Raw genomic sequence first — 17718 nt, forward strand, 5'->3', positions numbered from 1 at the left:
GATTAACTTTTTTTTATCTTCTACTTATGAGTGAAAACATACCATGTTTAACTTTCTGTTCCTAACATTTCACTTAACATAATGTCCTCCAGTTTTATCTATGTTGCCGTGAACCACAGGATTTTATGCTTTTTTATGGCTGGTTTTCCTTTGTGTATATATTACACATTTTCTTTATCCATTCATTTGTTGTTGGACACCTAGGTTTGTTCCATATCTTGGCTATTGTGGATAGTGCTGCAATAAGCATAGGGGTACACATGTCCCTTAAATATAATGATTTCCATTCCTTTGGATAAATTCCTAGTAGTAGGATTGCTGGATCATGTAGTAGTTCTACTTGTGGTTTTTAGGAAACTCCAGCTATTCTCCCTAGTGGCTATTCCCACCAACAATGTATTAAGAGTTCCCTTTTCTCCATCCTCACCAACACTTTTTTTTCTTTTTGATAATAGCCATCCTAACTGGGGTGAGATGATACCTCATTGTGGTTTTGATCTGCATTGCTCTGATGATTAGTGATGTTGAGCACTTTTTCATATATTTGTTGGCCATTTGTATGTCTTTTGAGAAATGTCTGTTCAGATCATTTACCTATTTTTTAATAAGATTGGTTTTTTGCTATTGAGATGTTTGAGTTCCTTATATATTCTCAGTATTAATCCCCTATCTGATGGGATTAATAGTTTGCAAATATTTTTTCCCGTTCTGTAGGTTGTCTTTTCACTCTATTATTTCCTTTGCTATGCTAAAGATTTTCAGTTTGATATAATCTCATTTATTTATTTTTACTTTTGTTGCTTGTGCTTTTGAAGTTGTATTCATAAAATATTTTTCTAGATCAGTGTCCTAAAGCATTTCACCTGTGTTTTCTTCTAGGAGGGTTATCCTTTTAGGTCATATATTTAGTTCTTTGATCATTTTTTTGAGACAGGGTCTTACTGTATCACCCAGGCTGGAGTGCAGTGGTGCGATCATGACTCACTGCAGCCTTGACCTCCTAGGCTCAGGCAGTTCTCCCGCCTTGGCCAGCTGAGTAGCTGGGACTACAGGCACATGCCACTATGCCCGGCTAATTTTTGTATTTTTTTGTAGAGATAGGGTTTCGCCATGTTGTCGAGGCTGATCTCAAACTACTGGGCTCAAGAGATCCACCTGCCTTGACCTCCCAAGATGTTGGGATCACAGGTGTGAGCCACCATGCCCAGCCTCTTTGATCCACTTTGAGTTGATTTTTGCATGCAGTGAGAGATGGAAGTCCAGTTTCATTCTTCTGCATATGGCTATCCAGTTTGCTCAGGACCATTTATTGAACAGACTATTCATTCCCCAATGACAATTCTTGGCACTTTTGTCAAAAATCATTTTGCTGTAGACAATGTGGATAAATTTCTGGGTTCTCTATGCCTTTCCATTGGTCTATATGTCTGTTTTTATGCTGGTACCATGCTGTTTGTGTTATTATAGCTTTGTGGTATATTTTGAGGTCTGGTAGTGTGGTACCTCCAGCTTTGATCTTTTTACTCAGGATTGCTTCAGCTATTCATGGTCTTCCATGTTTCCACACAAATTTTAGAATTTTTTTCCATTTCTGTGAAAAGTGTCATTGGTAGTTTGATAGGGATTGCACTGAATCTATAGATGTCTTTCCATTTATTTGTATGCACTTCAATTTCTTTCATCAGTGTTTTGTAATCTTCCTTGTAGAGGTTTTTTATCACCGTGGTTCAGTTTATTCCCAAGATTTTGTTTTCTTTTCTAGCTATTGTAAATGAGGTTGCCTTTTTGAATTCTTGTTCAACTACTTTGTTGTTTATGTACAGAAACACTACCAATTTTTGTGTGTTGATTTTGTATCCTGCAACTTTATGGAATTCATTTATCAGTTCTAAGAGTTTTTTGGTAGAGTCTTTAGGCTTTTTAATATGTAGAATCATTACATATGCAAACAGGGACAATTTAACTTCCTCCTTCTCAATTTTGATATGGTTTATTTCTTTCTCTTGCCTAATTGCTGTGGCTAGTACTTCCAGTACTATGTTGAATAAGAGTGATGAGAGAGGGCATCATTGTCTGTTCCAGTTCTTAGAGGAAATGCTTTCAGGTTTCAGTAAGATGCTAGCTGTGAGTTTGTCATGTTGAGATAATTTCAACATGTTATTATGTTGAGGTACTTTCCTTCTATACCTAATTTATTGAGTTTTTATGAAGGAATATTAAATTTTATCAAAAGCATTTTCTGCTTTTCATTGAGATGATCATATGGTTTTTGTCCTTCATTCTATTGATATGATGTAAGACATTCATTGAGTGACATATGTTGGACCATCTTTGCATTCTTGGAATAAACTTCACTTGCTCATAATCTTTTTGAGATGCTGTTGGGTTCAGTTTGCTAGTATTTTGTTCTGGACTTTTGCATCTATGTTCATCAGGGATATTGGCCTATCATTTTCTTTTTTTGTTGTGTACTTATCTGTTTTTGGTATCACGGTTATGTTGGCTTCATATAATCAATTAGGAAGAATTTCTTCTGCTTCATTTTTGGAATAATTTGGGACAAATTGGTTTTAATTCAACAGTGAAGCCATCCAGTTCTGGACTTTTTTTTTTTTTTTTGGTGTTGGAAGACTTTTTGTTATTAAATCAATCTTGTTTCTTGTCATTGGTCTGTTTAGGCTTTCTATTTCTTCTTTCAGTCTTGGTAGGTTTTAGGTATCCAGGAATGTGTCCATTTTCTGTAGGTTTTCAAATTGGTTGGCATATAGTTGTTCACGGTAGTCTCTAGTGATCCTTTGTATTTCTGTGGTATCTTTTGTGATGTCTCCTTTTTTGTTTCCTATTTTAATTATTTAGATCTTCTCTCTTTTTTCTTATTCTAGCTAATGGTTTGCCAATTTTGTTTAGAAGCCAGTTTTTTGTTTTATTGATCTTTTGTATTTTTTGTCTTATTTTTGTTTATTTCTGCACTGATCATTATTATTTCTTTCCTTCCATTAATTTTGGGTTTAGTTTATTCTTTTCTAGTTCTTTGAGGTTTACCATTAAGTTGTTTACTTGAAATGTTTCTTGTTTTTTGATATAAACATTTATTCCTATAAACTTGACTCTAAATACTGTTTTTGCTGTGTCCCATAGGTTTTGGTATGTTGTGTTTCTGTTTTCCTTTGTGTCAAGGAATTTTTAAATTTTATTCTTAATTTCTTTCTTCATCCATTGGTCATTCAGGAGCATATTGTTTAATTTTCATGTAATGGTATATTTCTAAATGATTCTCGTTATAGATATCTAAGTTTACGCCATTGTGTTCAGATAAGTACTTGATATTTTGATTCTTTAAGAATATTTTGAGACTTCTATTGTGTCCTTACACATGATTGATCCCGAGACTGTTGAATAGGCTGATGAAAAGAATGTGTATTCTGCCACTGTTGGCTGAAATGTTCTGTAAATATCTGTTATATTTAGTCTGTGGTGCACTTTAACTCTGATATTTCTTTGTTGACTTTTTGTCTATATGATCTGTCCAGTGTTGAGAGTGGGATGTTGAAGTCCCCAACTATTATTTCACTTTAGATCTAATCATATTTGCTTTACATATCTGGGTGCTTTAGTATTGGGTGCATATATATTTACAGTTGTTATATTCTCTTGTTGGATCAATCCCTTTGTAATTATATAATAGCCCTCTGTCTTCTTTTACAGCTTTTGACTTGAAGAGTGTTTTACCGCATATAAGTATAGCTACTCCTGTTTGCTTTTAGTTTCCATTTGCATTGAATATTTTTTCAATCCACTTCCAGTCTGTGTGTGTATACAGGTGATATGAGTTTCTTGTAGATAGCATATAATTGGGTCTTGTTTTTTTAAAATCCATTCAGCTAGTATGTATGTTTTAAATGTGGAACTTAATCTATTTACAATCAGGGTTATTATTGATAGGTGAGGACTTACTCCTGTCATTTTATTGATTGTTTGGTGGTTTGTATATCCTTTGTTCATTACTTTCTCTCAATGTTATTTTTGCAGTTGAATGGTTTTCTCTAGTGAAAAGGTTTGATTCCTTTCTCCTCCTTTTTACAGCAGCTCTATCAGTGTGTTTTATAATTTCACATATTTTCATGATGGTGATTATTGTTTTTCATTTCCACATGTAAGACCCCCTTGAGCATCTCTTGCAAGGCCAGACTAGTAGTCATGGATTCCCTTAGTTTTGCTAGTCTGTGAAATATTTTATTTGTCTTTTATTTCTGAAGGTTAGCTTTGCTGGGCATATTCTTGGGCTAGTAATTTTTTTCTTCTAGTACTTTGACTATATTATCCTGTCCTCTTCTGGACTATAGGATTTCTGCTGAGAAATTCACTGTTAGTCTAATGGGGATTCCCTTATATGACTTAATGCTTTTATCTTGCTGCTTTTAGAATTCTTTCTTTCTCTTTGACTTTTGACAATTTGCAGAGGTCCTGTTTGAGGTGAATATATTTGAGCTTTCTCGACTTGGATGTCTCTCCGTCTTTCTGTTATTTCATTAAATATGTTTTTCTCACCTTTCCCTTCACCTTCTGGAGATATTTGTTTGCTTAATGGTATCCCATAAATCCTTTAGGCTTTTTCATTCTCTTTTATTTTTTTAAAGTTAGTCTGCCTGTGTTATTTCAAAAGATCATTCTTCAAGTTCAGAAATTCTTCTTCTTGGTCTAGTCTGTTGTTTAGCTCTTTATTGTATTTTTTATTTCATTCATTAAATTCTTCAGCTCTAGGATTTCTGCTTCATTCTTTTTTATGATATCTGTCTTTGTTGAATTTCTCTTTCAAATCATAAACTGTTTTCCTGACTTTGTTGAATTATCTATCGGTATTCTCTTGTATCTTATTGAATTTGTTTAAGATTATTATTTTGATTTTTTTCTCACATTTCATATATTTCCTTATAGTTTGGAGTCTGTTACTAGATAATTATTGTTTTCCTTTTGACATTACATGTTTTCTTGCTTTTTTTCCTTCTTCTTCTTTTAAGACAAGTTCTCATTCTGTTGCCCAGGCTGGAGTGCAGTGGCACAATCTCAGCTCACTGCAGCCTCTACCTCGTATGCTCAAGTGGTCCTCCCACCTCAGCTCCCCAAGTAGCTGGAACTACAGACACTCACCAATATGCCCTGCTAATTTTTGTGGTTTTTAGTAGAGACAGGGTTTCACCATGTTGCCCAGGCTTTTTCTTGCTTTTTCATGGTTGATGTGTCCCTGTGTTGATTTCTATGCATCTGGTGGAAAAGTCACCTCTTTTAATTTTATGAAGTAGATTTCATAAGAAAGAATATGAGGCTGGGCGTGGTGGCTCAAGCCTGTAATCCCAGCACTTTGGGAGGCCAAGGCAGGTGGATCATGAGGTCAGGAGATCGAGACCATCCTGGCTAACATGGTGAAACCCCGTCTCTACTAAAAATACAAAAAAATTAGCTGGGCTTGGTGGTGGGTGCCTGTAGTCCCAGCTACTTGGGAGGCTGAGGCAGGAGAATGGCATGAACCCGGGAAGTGGAGCTTGCAGTGAGCCGAGACCGCACCACTGCACTCCAGCCTGGGCGACAGAGCGAGACTCCATCTCAAAAAAAAAAAAAAAAAAGAAAGAAAGAAAGAAAGAAAGAATATGAATGAGTCTTGGGTTGTTGGTTTGGTGGGGTACATTAGCCCTATTTCTAGATGCATGCAGTTGTGTAGTCTCTGAGTAATTTCTTCAGCTGTAATCCACTCTAGTGGCATTTGTGAGTTTCTCAGTGGCATGGGCTGAGAGAGTTTGTGGCAATGGTGATGCCACTTTGCCAGGAGTGGGCTCACTAGACTGTTTCCCAGGTCTGGGGTATGTATGTGCACATAGTAGGTCAGCCAACTTGGTTGGTGAGATTGGCTTGCTGAGATTGGGGCCACAAGGCTGTTACTCTGACCAGAAATACAAGTATAAGATTGCTTGGGCAACCTGGGGACATGCCTGCCAGGAGCAGCTTTCAGGTCTGGGACATGGGCTTTTGGCCACTTGGCTGGCTTGGAGATATTCCCTGTGGCACGGGGGCAGTCTGTGGGACTATCTCTCAGGCCCTTATTGGGGGTACAGGACTGTTGGGCAGGCCAAGGGCGTGCCTGTGGGGGAGCTGTGTGTCTGTTTCTCAGGTTCTGATTGCTTGCAGGTAGCCCTACTCTGCTGGCCCTCGGCCATATTACCTTGTCAGAGGCTCAGGGAGGTCTCCTGCTTAGAGAAGAGAGCCCAGCAGTTTGGCCAGCTTAAGAGCAGGGTTGCTGTGGGCAGGACTGGCAGACGGGTTTCTCTGTTGGTGGTACGGCCATGGGACTTGGTTTTCTTGCTGTGCAAGACCAGAATAAAAGCCAGTCCTGGGTCCACCCTTCACCAGCTTGGATCATGGTGTTCAGAAACTTGTTTGGAGTTGGCATAATGAAGATGGAGCCCCAGTTCTGGAGAGATGCAGTGGCCACTTTCCCCCCAGAGGAGGGCATACTACACAGGTGGCTATTCTCAAGATGGCGCCATGTTACAGCAGTTTGGCTCACAGTGGTTGGATGGGGAGTAGACACCTTGTGCTCTTAATCCAGGGCAGTGCAGCTGCATGAATTCCTGGCAGCTCTCCAAAATGGGCTCAGGGCTTGTGAGGACTATGGGATTCTTGTGTAGTAAGGACTTCATGTGTTTGTGGTGGCAAAGAGGGCTGGTAGGGATCTTCTGCTGACTTTTTTCCCTGTAATAGCAATTCCCTCCTGTCTCCCGACAGATCTGATCTAGGTAGGGAAGATGGGACCACGAGTTTGAGTGTCTCTATGCTGCCTTCCTAGACTTCTAATCACCACAGGTGCATCTTCATTCCATCAGTGCAGCCCTCTACTCTTCCTTCACACTCCAGTCAAATCTTAGCTGTTTGTTTGTTGCCTTGATCCTTTTTTTTTTTGTGGGTTAGACAAGCACCAGGTATCCCTACTCAGCCATCTTGCCGATGTTACTCCTTTATTGCTTTTTTTTTTTTTTTTTTTTTTTGAGATGGCATCTTGCTCTGTTGCCCAGGCTGGAGTGCAATGGTGTGATCTCAGATCACTGCAACCTCCACCTCCTTGGTTCAAGCGATTCCCCTGCCTCCGCCTCCCAAGTAGCTGGGACTACAGGCACCCACCACCATACCCAACTAATTTTTGTATTTTTGGTAGAGATGGGATCTCACCATGTTGGCTAGGCTGGTTTTGAACTCCTGACCTCAAGTGATCTGCCTGCCTCAGCCTCCCAAAGTGCTGGGATTATAGGCTGGAGCCACTGTGCCCAACTCCTTTATTGCTTTTAATCTCTGCATAGTAGTGTGTGTATTAGTCTGTTTTCATGCTGCTGATAATGGCATACCTGAGACTGGGAAGAAAAAAAGGTTTAATTTGACTTACAGGTCCACATGGCTTGGGAGGCCTCAGAATCATGGTGGGAGGCAAAAGCAGAAACCCCTGATAAAACCATCAGATCTCGTGAGACTTACTCACTTCCACGAGAACAGTATGAGGGAAACCACCCTCATGATTCAAATTATCTCCCACCAGTCTCTCCCACAACACGTGGGAATTATGGGAGCACAATTAAGGATGAGATTTGGGTGGGAACACAGAGCCAAACCATATCAGTGTGCATTCACCACATTCTCATCTTTTCCCCTAGAAATAGACTTCTAGGATTCCTCACACTTTGTTTTATGTTCAACAGAGCTATATAAATATGCTTCTATATATTCCCTTAAAGCCCATCTTCTTTCTACTGTATCTTTTTCCTCATTTTACTTCCTTTTTTGAGGGAGTTATGTGGGATAGAAGAAAATGGACTTCTTCATTTATAACATACCTGAAGTTGGGAGTATTTTAATCCTTAAACAGATTAAAATGAGCTGGGTGTGGTGGCTTGCATCTGTAACCCCAGCACTTTGGGAGGCTGAGGCAGGCGTATGGCTTGAGCTCAGTAGTTGGAAACCAGACTGGGCAACATGACAAAATCCTGTTTCTACTAAAAATGCAAAAACTAGCTGGGCGTGGTGGTGCATGCCTGTAGTCCCAGCTACTTAGGAGACAGAGGTGGGAGGATCACCTGAGCCCAGGAGGTCGAGGGTGCACTGAGCTGTGATTGCACCACTGCACTCTAGTCTAGGCAACTGGGCGAGTCTCTGTCTCAAAAAAAAAAAAAGATTAAAAGATATGTAGACTATGTGATTTTCTGCTTCCAAAAGGAACCACATAGGCAGGAAGAAGATCCAGGTGAATTATTCTCTTCTATTTCTTTACATTGCCTTCTGTCATTGGTAACATAATCTTTATGGCGTTCACAAGTGTATTTGTTCTAGCTTTCTTCTTTTAGTAATTCTGTTGCTGTTGTTTGTATGAAATACTGCATATTATAACATTGTAATTATAAATGATTTATACATTATCTTAATCATTGTCAGGGCCAACATTTTTCTTACAAGCAGATAGGAACTATGCTTTGTCATAACTCATATTTGATCGACTCTGAGAACAAAATATATTTTATACTTTCTGGGAGATTCACAAAACATGTAGGACCCATTAAGAGGAAGAAAGCATGCTATATGATTGTTATATTTGTTATTTTTGACTTGTAATTTATTCATTCTCTCAGCCCTGTTCTCTGACTAGTGTTACTATGGCACCTAAGTTATGGCATGGAAAACAAGCTAATTATGTTCTTTAGAACAGACGACAGTGATACATCTTGAGACACAAGCATCTGGTAGTCTTAGCCCTTTCCTCATCAGTGCTAGTCTAGGCTTGGTTGGGCTCTCTGGTTGTCCAAATATTTTTCTGTTACCACACATCCTTCTTTATTTTATTTTTCTTCTATAAATAGTGGTTTATGCTTTCTTAAAGCTGCTAGTCTCATATTTAGTTTGTTCCTTTTTGAGCCTTCTGTCTACTCAAAGAAGTAATATAGACTTACTCCCAGCTGTGTATGATCTACTCTTACTCCTGTTTATTAAGTTAAGCTTCTTACTATTTGTAAACATCTCTTGTTTGTGTAGACACAAATACACCAAAACTATAAATGGTTAAATTGGGGTGAAAACTTATGGATATTTCTTACAATTTATTTTTCAAAATTCAGTGATGTGGTTAGATGGCTCTCCTGATAAAAATTGTTTAAGAGATATGAGTAATCAATACTTTTTTATCAGAAGTGCCATCTAACCATATTACCAAATTTTGAAAAACAAAGAAAATGTTAGAATTATCCACAATTTTTGTACCTAAACTTAACCAGTTTTACTTTTGGTTATTCCCTTATAATCTTTTTTACTATTGATTTAATGTAGGTTATAATCATACTGTGTACAACTATTTGTATGTCTTCTATTTAATTGAATATTTATGTGCCATAAGCATTTTCTACCTTACTACTTAGTTTTCCTCATCATCATCATTTGTAATAGCTTTAAAATATTCTCTGGAGTGGTGCTATTCAATAGAAATATAATTTAAAATTTTCCAGGACCCATATGAAAAATGTAAAAAGAAACAGATTAATAATGTATTTTATTTAACCTAATATATCTAAAACATTTATTGTTTCAACATAAAAATTATATACCATATTAGACATAAAAATTATTAGATTTTAACCTTCTTTTCATAGTACATCTTTGAAATGTACCTATTTTACATATATACCAGTGAATTATGTCACTAAACTTTCAATGTCAAAATAAAATGTAGTCCTACCAAAACAAGAAAGCTCCAGCAGAAAAATATGAAATGCTTCAATTTTTACATTTAAATTAATGAAAGTAAATTAAAAGTTTAGTTTCACAATCATACTAGCCACGTTACTTATGCTCATCATCTACATGTAGCTTCTTCATTTAAATTTAAAGTAAATTTAAAATTCAAGCCTCTCTTTGCACTAGTCACATTTTAAGTGATCAGTAGTGAGCTTTAGAGTATATAGCCAATTCTTGACTGTTCCTCTGTCATTTTTTACGTTGATTTCAATGAAATAAATCCACTGATAAGTTTATGAATGTGTATTTTCCCATGTTTTGGATTACTTTCTTAAAGTAGACTCTCAGAAGTAGAATTATTGGGTCAAAGAGTATAAATTTGTTTATGGTTCATCTTGTGTATTTTCAAATTATTTCCTGAAAGACTGTTGTCAGTTGCAGTACCATCAGCAGTATTAATATTTGTTTCATCAACCTTTCTTCATCATTGTTACCATGTTGTTTTTTTAGTTACTAGAGAGGAATATTTCTCTACATATTTATTTACTATGTATTTCTCTTTCAATGGAATACTTTTTTATGTTATGGTTTATTTATCTATTGGTGTCCTAATGTTTGTTTAATTTTTAGTCTACTTTTAAATTTCTTTGTGGACTAAAGATACTAACCCTTTGTCATGTTTTTCCTCATCTTTTGTTTATTTGTTTGTTTTTTTCTTTCTGGGAGTACCAACTGAACCCTTTACTTTTACTATAGCAAATATTCAGATAATACTTGCTCTGTAAGCTTGAAAGTTTTTCCCACTCTAGAAGTTTGATATTTACTTCTCTTTTATCGTAGATTTTCTATGTATTTTTTAAAAATGTTTTTATCAAACTGGAATATATGATTATGTAATTGTGAGAAAAGAAACTAAATTACAAGTTCTTAACCTTCAGTTGAATCCAGTGCTTATCCATTATTTTTAGATAAAGCCTCATTATGTATAGTTGCTGACCGCCACTGCATAGTTTTATGCATATGTGTAGTTAATCAGGAAGTAGATGGACCCAAATAGATTAAAATCTACTGTTTCAAATATTTCAAAATAATACCATATATTCTTCCCTATTATATTCTTATCAGAATATTATTCTCAATAAAAACAAAGGCTTTTTTTTCTATATCACCATGTATCCACAGTTGATTAATTATAGTCATGGTTATTTTACATAGGTTTATTTCCTTTTGAATTAATATAGACTTATACTTCCAAGAGTTATAAATGCCTGGAATTTACATAGGTGTGCATGCACACATACACATACACATACCCCTATTCCTAACATAATTGGTAATAGAAATAATGAAAAGAGGTTGTGCTGTTAGGCAAAGACAATTTAAAAGAACGCCAAATGGTTACCTTGAATTAAGGTAAACACTGGTTAAAAAAAAAAAAAAAAGAGCAAAAAGGGCAATTTTTTCCTTTAGTATATTAAACAATGTTGTTCCTAACATTCTCTCACATTTAAACTACTCTGAAAAATCCTTAGAGTGGTTGTGTAATGTGTTTAAGTCTTTTAGATTTCCAAGCATTGAGTCTGGCTCCACTAAAACGGTTCTTTGGTTCTACTTTAGTCTGTCCCTATCTGTCCTACTGCTACCACTTTGTGTTGTTTTGTTTTCTGTGGTAATGAATACAACAGTCCCACTTCATTCTCACTTCTAATTAATGTTATCCATCCTCTAAGTGTTAACATCTACTTTGCTTTTGGTTATAGGATCAAAGATAAACAGCTAACTGTTGTGCAGACTGAAATCCCTAATTAGTAAAGTACAAGATTTTATTGGTTATATATTTTTCTAAACTATAGACTTGATTTTGTTACAAACCTTACATGTAGAAAAAAAATTTTGTAATGGCACTGTTTTTATTTTTGGTGATACTATAGTCTGGAACATGTGGCCTAGCAAAGGTTATAAATCTAGCAAGAAAAATTATGGATGGCATCAATTTTAACAGTCTTTGCGATCTAACAGAGCATAAACCCCAAATTGTTTAAATACTAAATATTTACAGAAAGAAAAACAAGAGATCATTCAAAAATAGAAATAATTTAAATAGTGAATTTCCCTTTAATTTAAAAGTTGACGAGTTTTGTATATTTATAAAATTAACAAAATTGACATCATACTATCCATATCACAAGACTCTTGTGTTGTATTTTAAAGGAAAACATACACATAGCATACATACATTTGGATTGGGGCCAGATTTAGACTCCAGGGGCACAGTGTTCTGTACCTTAAATTACAATCAGATGTATTTTAGCACAGATCAAATTTTCAGTCTGAAGTTGGTGAGAAGCCTAATTATTTGACCAGGTTACTATTTATGTAGACCATTCTGTGGCTGGCTGTGGTTAATCCACAGCTGGCAGAATGCTAGCTATGGGAGGTTTTTATTTCATGCTGGAACAGTTTGGGGAGAAATAGAGGGGGAAAGCTTTAAAATCTTCTCATTAAGTGAAAGACTAAAAAGCGAGACAGTACATCCATATTACTATGGAGACAAGATGCTGTATAAACTGTTCGTTTTAATTCTCCAAGTGACAGAAATAGCAAAGCAGCAGCTTGGATGCTCATAGTTTGCAAGTGATAGGATACTTGGTTAAAAAAGAGAGATAAAAACATTTAAAAATAATAACTAAGACTCAGATTTGTTGCCTCTTAAAACACTTGAATATTGGTAGAGAATTAATGGATTCAATTTTTAAATGATGAGAAATATTGTTATTATACAAAAACATTTTGTATTTCACTAAACATACTAAAACATTTAGAATTTCACTAGCAGTACTTTAAAGTGATAAGAGGCAGTTGTAGGGGAGAAAAAGTAACATATTTTCCTCATCCATCACAAGGGTCATGACTGAACCCTCTGTAACGAAAGAGATTAACAAGAGAAAAGCGTAATAAATTTATTTAACAAAGTTTTACATGACACAGGAGCCTTCAGAAATTAAGACCCAAAGACCAGCAAAAACTGTATTTTTATGTGAAGTCTGATGAAAGACATGGATAGTTGTAGAGAAACATTAGACAAAAGGGGTATGATCTAATGGTAATAAACTTAGGGTTGGAGGATGTGGAAGCCAGCAAGTCCTGTCTGTTAGATTATTCTTGGCCACCAGGTATAGGGCAGGACCCCTTTGGAATAGGGTTTTATGGCCAGCTTTCACACAGAAAGGTGGGAGAAGGTCAGAGTGACCTTGCTTCTGCGGGTTTTCTCAATTGCTAGGGGGCCATATTTTGGGGTATTGTATTCTGGGCCCTGACACAATTATAGTAGACAATTCTCTCTTAATGTCTCAGAATATATATAAAGGCAATAAACCCTTGCTTAAAAGATGGATCCCAATACACATGGCTCCTGCCACAAAATTAATTTTTTTAGTCTTCTTATTGTAGTCTATTTGAAATTTGAAAGTAATATTTTAAAAGATTTTTTTTCTTTTTAAACTTTTCAGAGTTTGCATTATGGAAATCGTTGATCCCTCAATTATAAGTGAATATCTCAGTAGCATTTTTGTAACTTTTAAAAAAGTTTCTTTTATATTTTCAAGGTTATTTCTTCCATTTATAAGCCAGTTCTTCTCCCCTTCTAGTTTCCAGTGCTCCCACTTCCTCTAGTTCTTTGCTCTAATTATCCTCTCTCCCTTGCCTCTTCATTCTTCTGTTTCTCCAATAGATCCTTTTCTTTGAAAAGCAAAATCTTTCCAACTTTCCCTGCCCTTAAAAGCAAATCTCTTATTCCTTCCTTTCCCTGCCCACCCTCCCCCGCAAAAAAGCATTTGTGCCTTTTCCTCCTCTTATTATCTGCTCAAACTAGCAACATATCTGGAGTCATATGAATCCAGGCTTCATCATATGTAAGCTGTGTGTCCTAAGAAACATCTCTTAACTTCTCTATCTTGCTTTATTTATCAAAAGAAACTAGTAAGTGTCCACCTCATAGGTTTGATGTGAGGAAAAAACAGTAACTGAGTTGCTGTATGGTATAATGCCTGGGACACAATAATTACTCATTACATTTCAGATGGTTTTATTATCATTACTGATGAAGCTTTGAAAATAATTATTCTTACCTTACTTTCTCACCATTCCTTTTTTAACAACTACTTTTACCATCATACTAAGTGCTTTCTGTTAATCATCAAATCTTATGACTTTTACTCATTCCTTTCTTTCTCTACTTCCCCATAGCACCTTCTTAAAATTTCCCTTGCTTAGTTTCTCCACCATCACTTCTACTGTCCTCATTTGGCCTCCTCTTGTTTTCTCCTCTTCCTTTTTTATTTCCTCTAATTTTTGTTCTCCATTTTTTCCTTCGTCCTCTTTTGTTCTGTGTTCTCTGCCTTGGGAATTACAACACCTCTTTGACCTCGCCTCCTTCATGGCCTTTCCTCTAAGTCCAACTTTCTGGTAGATACTTAAGAGATCCCTTAGAACCTCAACTGTAGTATGACCACAGCTAAACACTCTTTACCATCTAAGCCAGATCTTATTCTGGAATTTTCCACTTTTATTAATGGTAGAACCAGATTCAAAAATCTCAATCATCTTTTGACTCTTTTCTTCTTTGCCTTCCACATCTTAAACAATTGCCAAGTCCTGTATGTAGTACTTCTAATATGGTTTTCTTTTACACAGCCAAATGTAGACATTTATTAACTGTTGCTGAATTGTTGCTGCCCAGGTTAACTTTGCTTTAAATTTTCCCATAAGCTTGTTATTCCTTCCTTTCACAGAAATATTCATTACCCATGATCCACTCCTACCCCTCTTGCACATTGCCCACCAAATAGATTCCTACCCTGCCACCCAAGGCCCTTTGTATTCTTAACTTCGCCAACCTTTTCAAGTCTTCTATTATTGCCCTTTGTGTATTCCTTTACTTGTTTGTGCACCACCCAAACTGATTTCCTGTATATACATGTATGTCTTTGCTTATGCTTTCATCTAGAAAGCATAAATATGTTTTAATAAGACTTTCATTAATATTAAAGCTGTAGATAAATAGCATTTTAAATGCAGCTTTCCTGACATGAAATTTTAATTAAATATTTTTCTTTTGCATTACTGAATTCTTTTCTCATTATTTGAAAATTCTAATTCAGAATCTTCCTCAAAAATCAATTTAGATATTTCTTAAGGTAACAAGATATGATTGATTGATTGATTTAGAGACAAGGTCTCCCTGTATTTCCCAGGCTGGAATGCAGTGGTGTGATCTCGGCTCACTTCAACCTCCAGCCCCTGGGCTATAGCAATCCTCCCATCTCAGTCCCATGAGTAGCTGGGACCACAGGCACACACCAACACACCCAGCTAATTTTTTAAATTTTGGTAGAGACAGAGTTCCGCCATGTTGCCCAAGCTGGTTTGGAACTCCTAGACTCAAGTGATCAGCCCACCTTGGCCTCCCAAAGTGCTGGAATTCCAGGTGTGATTCGTTGTGCCCAGCCAGAAGTTATGATCTTAATAAACAGATTATTTTAAAGTCACTTATAAGAATACAAACTCAGCCAGGCTCAGTGGTGTGCACCTGTAATCCCAGCTACTTGGAGGGCTGAGGTAGGAGGATTGCTTTATCCCAGGAGTTCAGGACCAGCCTGGGCAATATAGTGAAACCTTATCTCAAAAAATATATATTCCAAACTGTTTGTAAGAAGCTAAAAGGATTCAGTTTGCCTTCATAGTACAATTTGCCTAATTCAAATTTAATTATTATCTTGAATGAGACCTTTCAAATATTTTTTCTTTCATGAATTTCCAGAATTCTTTAGTATTGAGCATATAAACCTAGTATGAAATAAGTAATGCTTTATTCTCTGAAGTAATGGCATGTATCAAGCATATGGTATTCATATGATCAAATATCCTTCCAGTCAAATGTTGCTATTTTCTGCCTTGCATCTTATAATTGTATTTTATATACTTTTGTATTTTGTATAGGTTTCTTTTATTCTCACTGAGAGTGACTGTGGAGATGGCATTTCTAATTTTCCCTCCTTTTTTCTTCATCCAGGGCTTTTTTCTTACAGTTTCCCCAGAGTCAGTATTAAAAGTGGCTCACCATGCTTCTGAAAACAACAGGATTTTCACTTTGAATCTGTCTGCACCATTTATTAGCCAGTTCTACAAGGAATCATTGATGAAAGTTATGCCTTATGTTGACATACTTTTTGGAAATGAGACAGTGAGTTACCTTTCCTTCTTCAAAAGAACCTGGGGGTTTTTTGTTTATTTCTGATGTGTGTATATATGTTTAGAAATATATAAATTAAATCCTAAATTTTTGTATAAACTTGAGAATTGTGCAACAAAATTGCCTCAATGTCACCTGCTGTCAGTATTTTCAATATTTTCTTCAGTATATACTAACTTCTTTCTTAGTGAAGCATTTATTTATTTATTTATTTTTATTTTTTTATTTTTTTGAGGTGGAGTTTGCCTCTTTTTGTCCAGGCTGTAGTGTAATGGCATGATCTTGGCTCACTGCAACCTCTCCTTCCCGGGTTAAAGCAGTTCTCCTGCCTCAGCCTCCTAAGTAGCTGGGGTTATAGGCATGTGCCACCATGCCCAGCTAATTTTGTATTTTTAGTAGAGACAGGGTTTCACCATGTTGGCCAGGCTGGTCACGAACTCCTGACCTCAGGTGACCTGATCGCCTCAGCCTCCCAAAGTGCTAGGATTACAGGTATGAGCCACTGTGCCTGGCCCAACATTTATTTTTTGAAGTTTAGGTGTTTGAAGTTTAATTTACTTATAGTAAGAGTCATCCTTTTTACTGTAATTTCTGTGAGTTTTTACAGATGGATACCTGAACTGTTACTATGACCACAATCAGGATAAAAAGCACATTCATCACTTTTTTAAGTCTCTTCAGAGTCTAAGTCCATTTGATATTTGTTTAATAAATTATGAGTAAATTTTGATATATTACATTTATATTTCTTTATTAATATCATTTTTAAAATATTGTTTGTTATATTTGAAGGTGATAAAATGGAATTTCATCTCAACAATTACAGTTTTTTCTTTCTACCAAGAATGTATTTTCTTCCATTCTAAATTATGGAAATGCTTATTTACTTAAATGCTTATTTACTTTGATTGCTTATTTACTATTTATACCTCTTATTTACTGTTTGTACCTCTTTAAAATCCATGAAAGAGGAAAAAAACCTTCAGTGTGTCTTCCTGTGACTTGGCCATGTCACTTGATGGTTTAATGTATACAATGAAGGTATTGTATTAATCATCCCAGAAGTTCATTCTGATTCTAATTCCATAGTTCTAACATAATTTGAATATATTCATCAATTTTATATCTAGTAACTGCCGTCTGCCTAGAATAACATAAAAATTGACCTGGAAATTTGTGAGATCACCTGGGTAAAGATTAAAGGATGATCCATAGAAATAATATCATAGTGCATCTGCAAAGGTGGTGGTTACATTGGTTATAAATGGTGACATTGGAAGGAAATGCTATATTCTTGATAATTCACAAATTGAGATACTGGCAAGAAATAGTGGTAATAGCCAAGTGCCATATAACTGCTAGAAGCCTAATTTGACTAAGATCTTCCGTTTAGTTTTTCCTTATTAACAGTTTTATTTTCTAAAGGGTAAAAGAAGTAAATGGGAAAAGTGCTATTCAAGCCCTTTGAATAACATTAAAGCATTGCTCTCAGTAGTCTTGAGAATCACTGGGAAAAGTTAACACTTGGTCTCAGAGTTCTAAGTAGTCAAGAAAGATCAGACTGGCAGCACTTAAATAAGTTCTCTAGAGTTTAAGAGACAAATCTTAAAACTTTTAAAAAAAGATGAATATTATTCCAAAGAGGCTGGGCGCGGTGGCTCACGCCTGTAATCCCAGCACTTTGGGAGGCAGAGGTGGGCGAATCATGA

At 35.9% G+C, this 17718-nt stretch overlaps 1 protein-coding gene across 4 annotated transcripts in view; it reads left to right on the forward strand.

The window, feature by feature from the left end:
• ADK (adenosine kinase) overlaps positions 1-17718 on the forward strand; it is a 584474-nt gene that overhangs the window by 371859 nt on the left and 194897 nt on the right. For 3 of the 4 annotated variants that reach the window (XM_032140553.2, XM_058436404.1, XM_058436403.1), the window contains one exon: positions 15830-16000. The exons of the other annotated variant lie outside the window; for it this stretch is intronic. In XM_032140553.2, the coding sequence (XP_031996444.1) occupies positions 15830-16000 (171 nt within the window). The remainder of the gene's footprint in view (positions 1-15829; positions 16001-17718) is intronic. 4 annotated transcript variants of the gene reach the window in all.

The sequence above is a fragment of the Hylobates moloch genome, unplaced genomic scaffold (genome assembly GCF_009828535.3).
Source record: "Hylobates moloch isolate HMO894 unplaced genomic scaffold, HMol_V3 SCAFFOLD_3, whole genome shotgun sequence".
NCBI lineage: Eukaryota > Metazoa > Chordata > Mammalia > Primates > Hylobatidae > Hylobates > Hylobates moloch.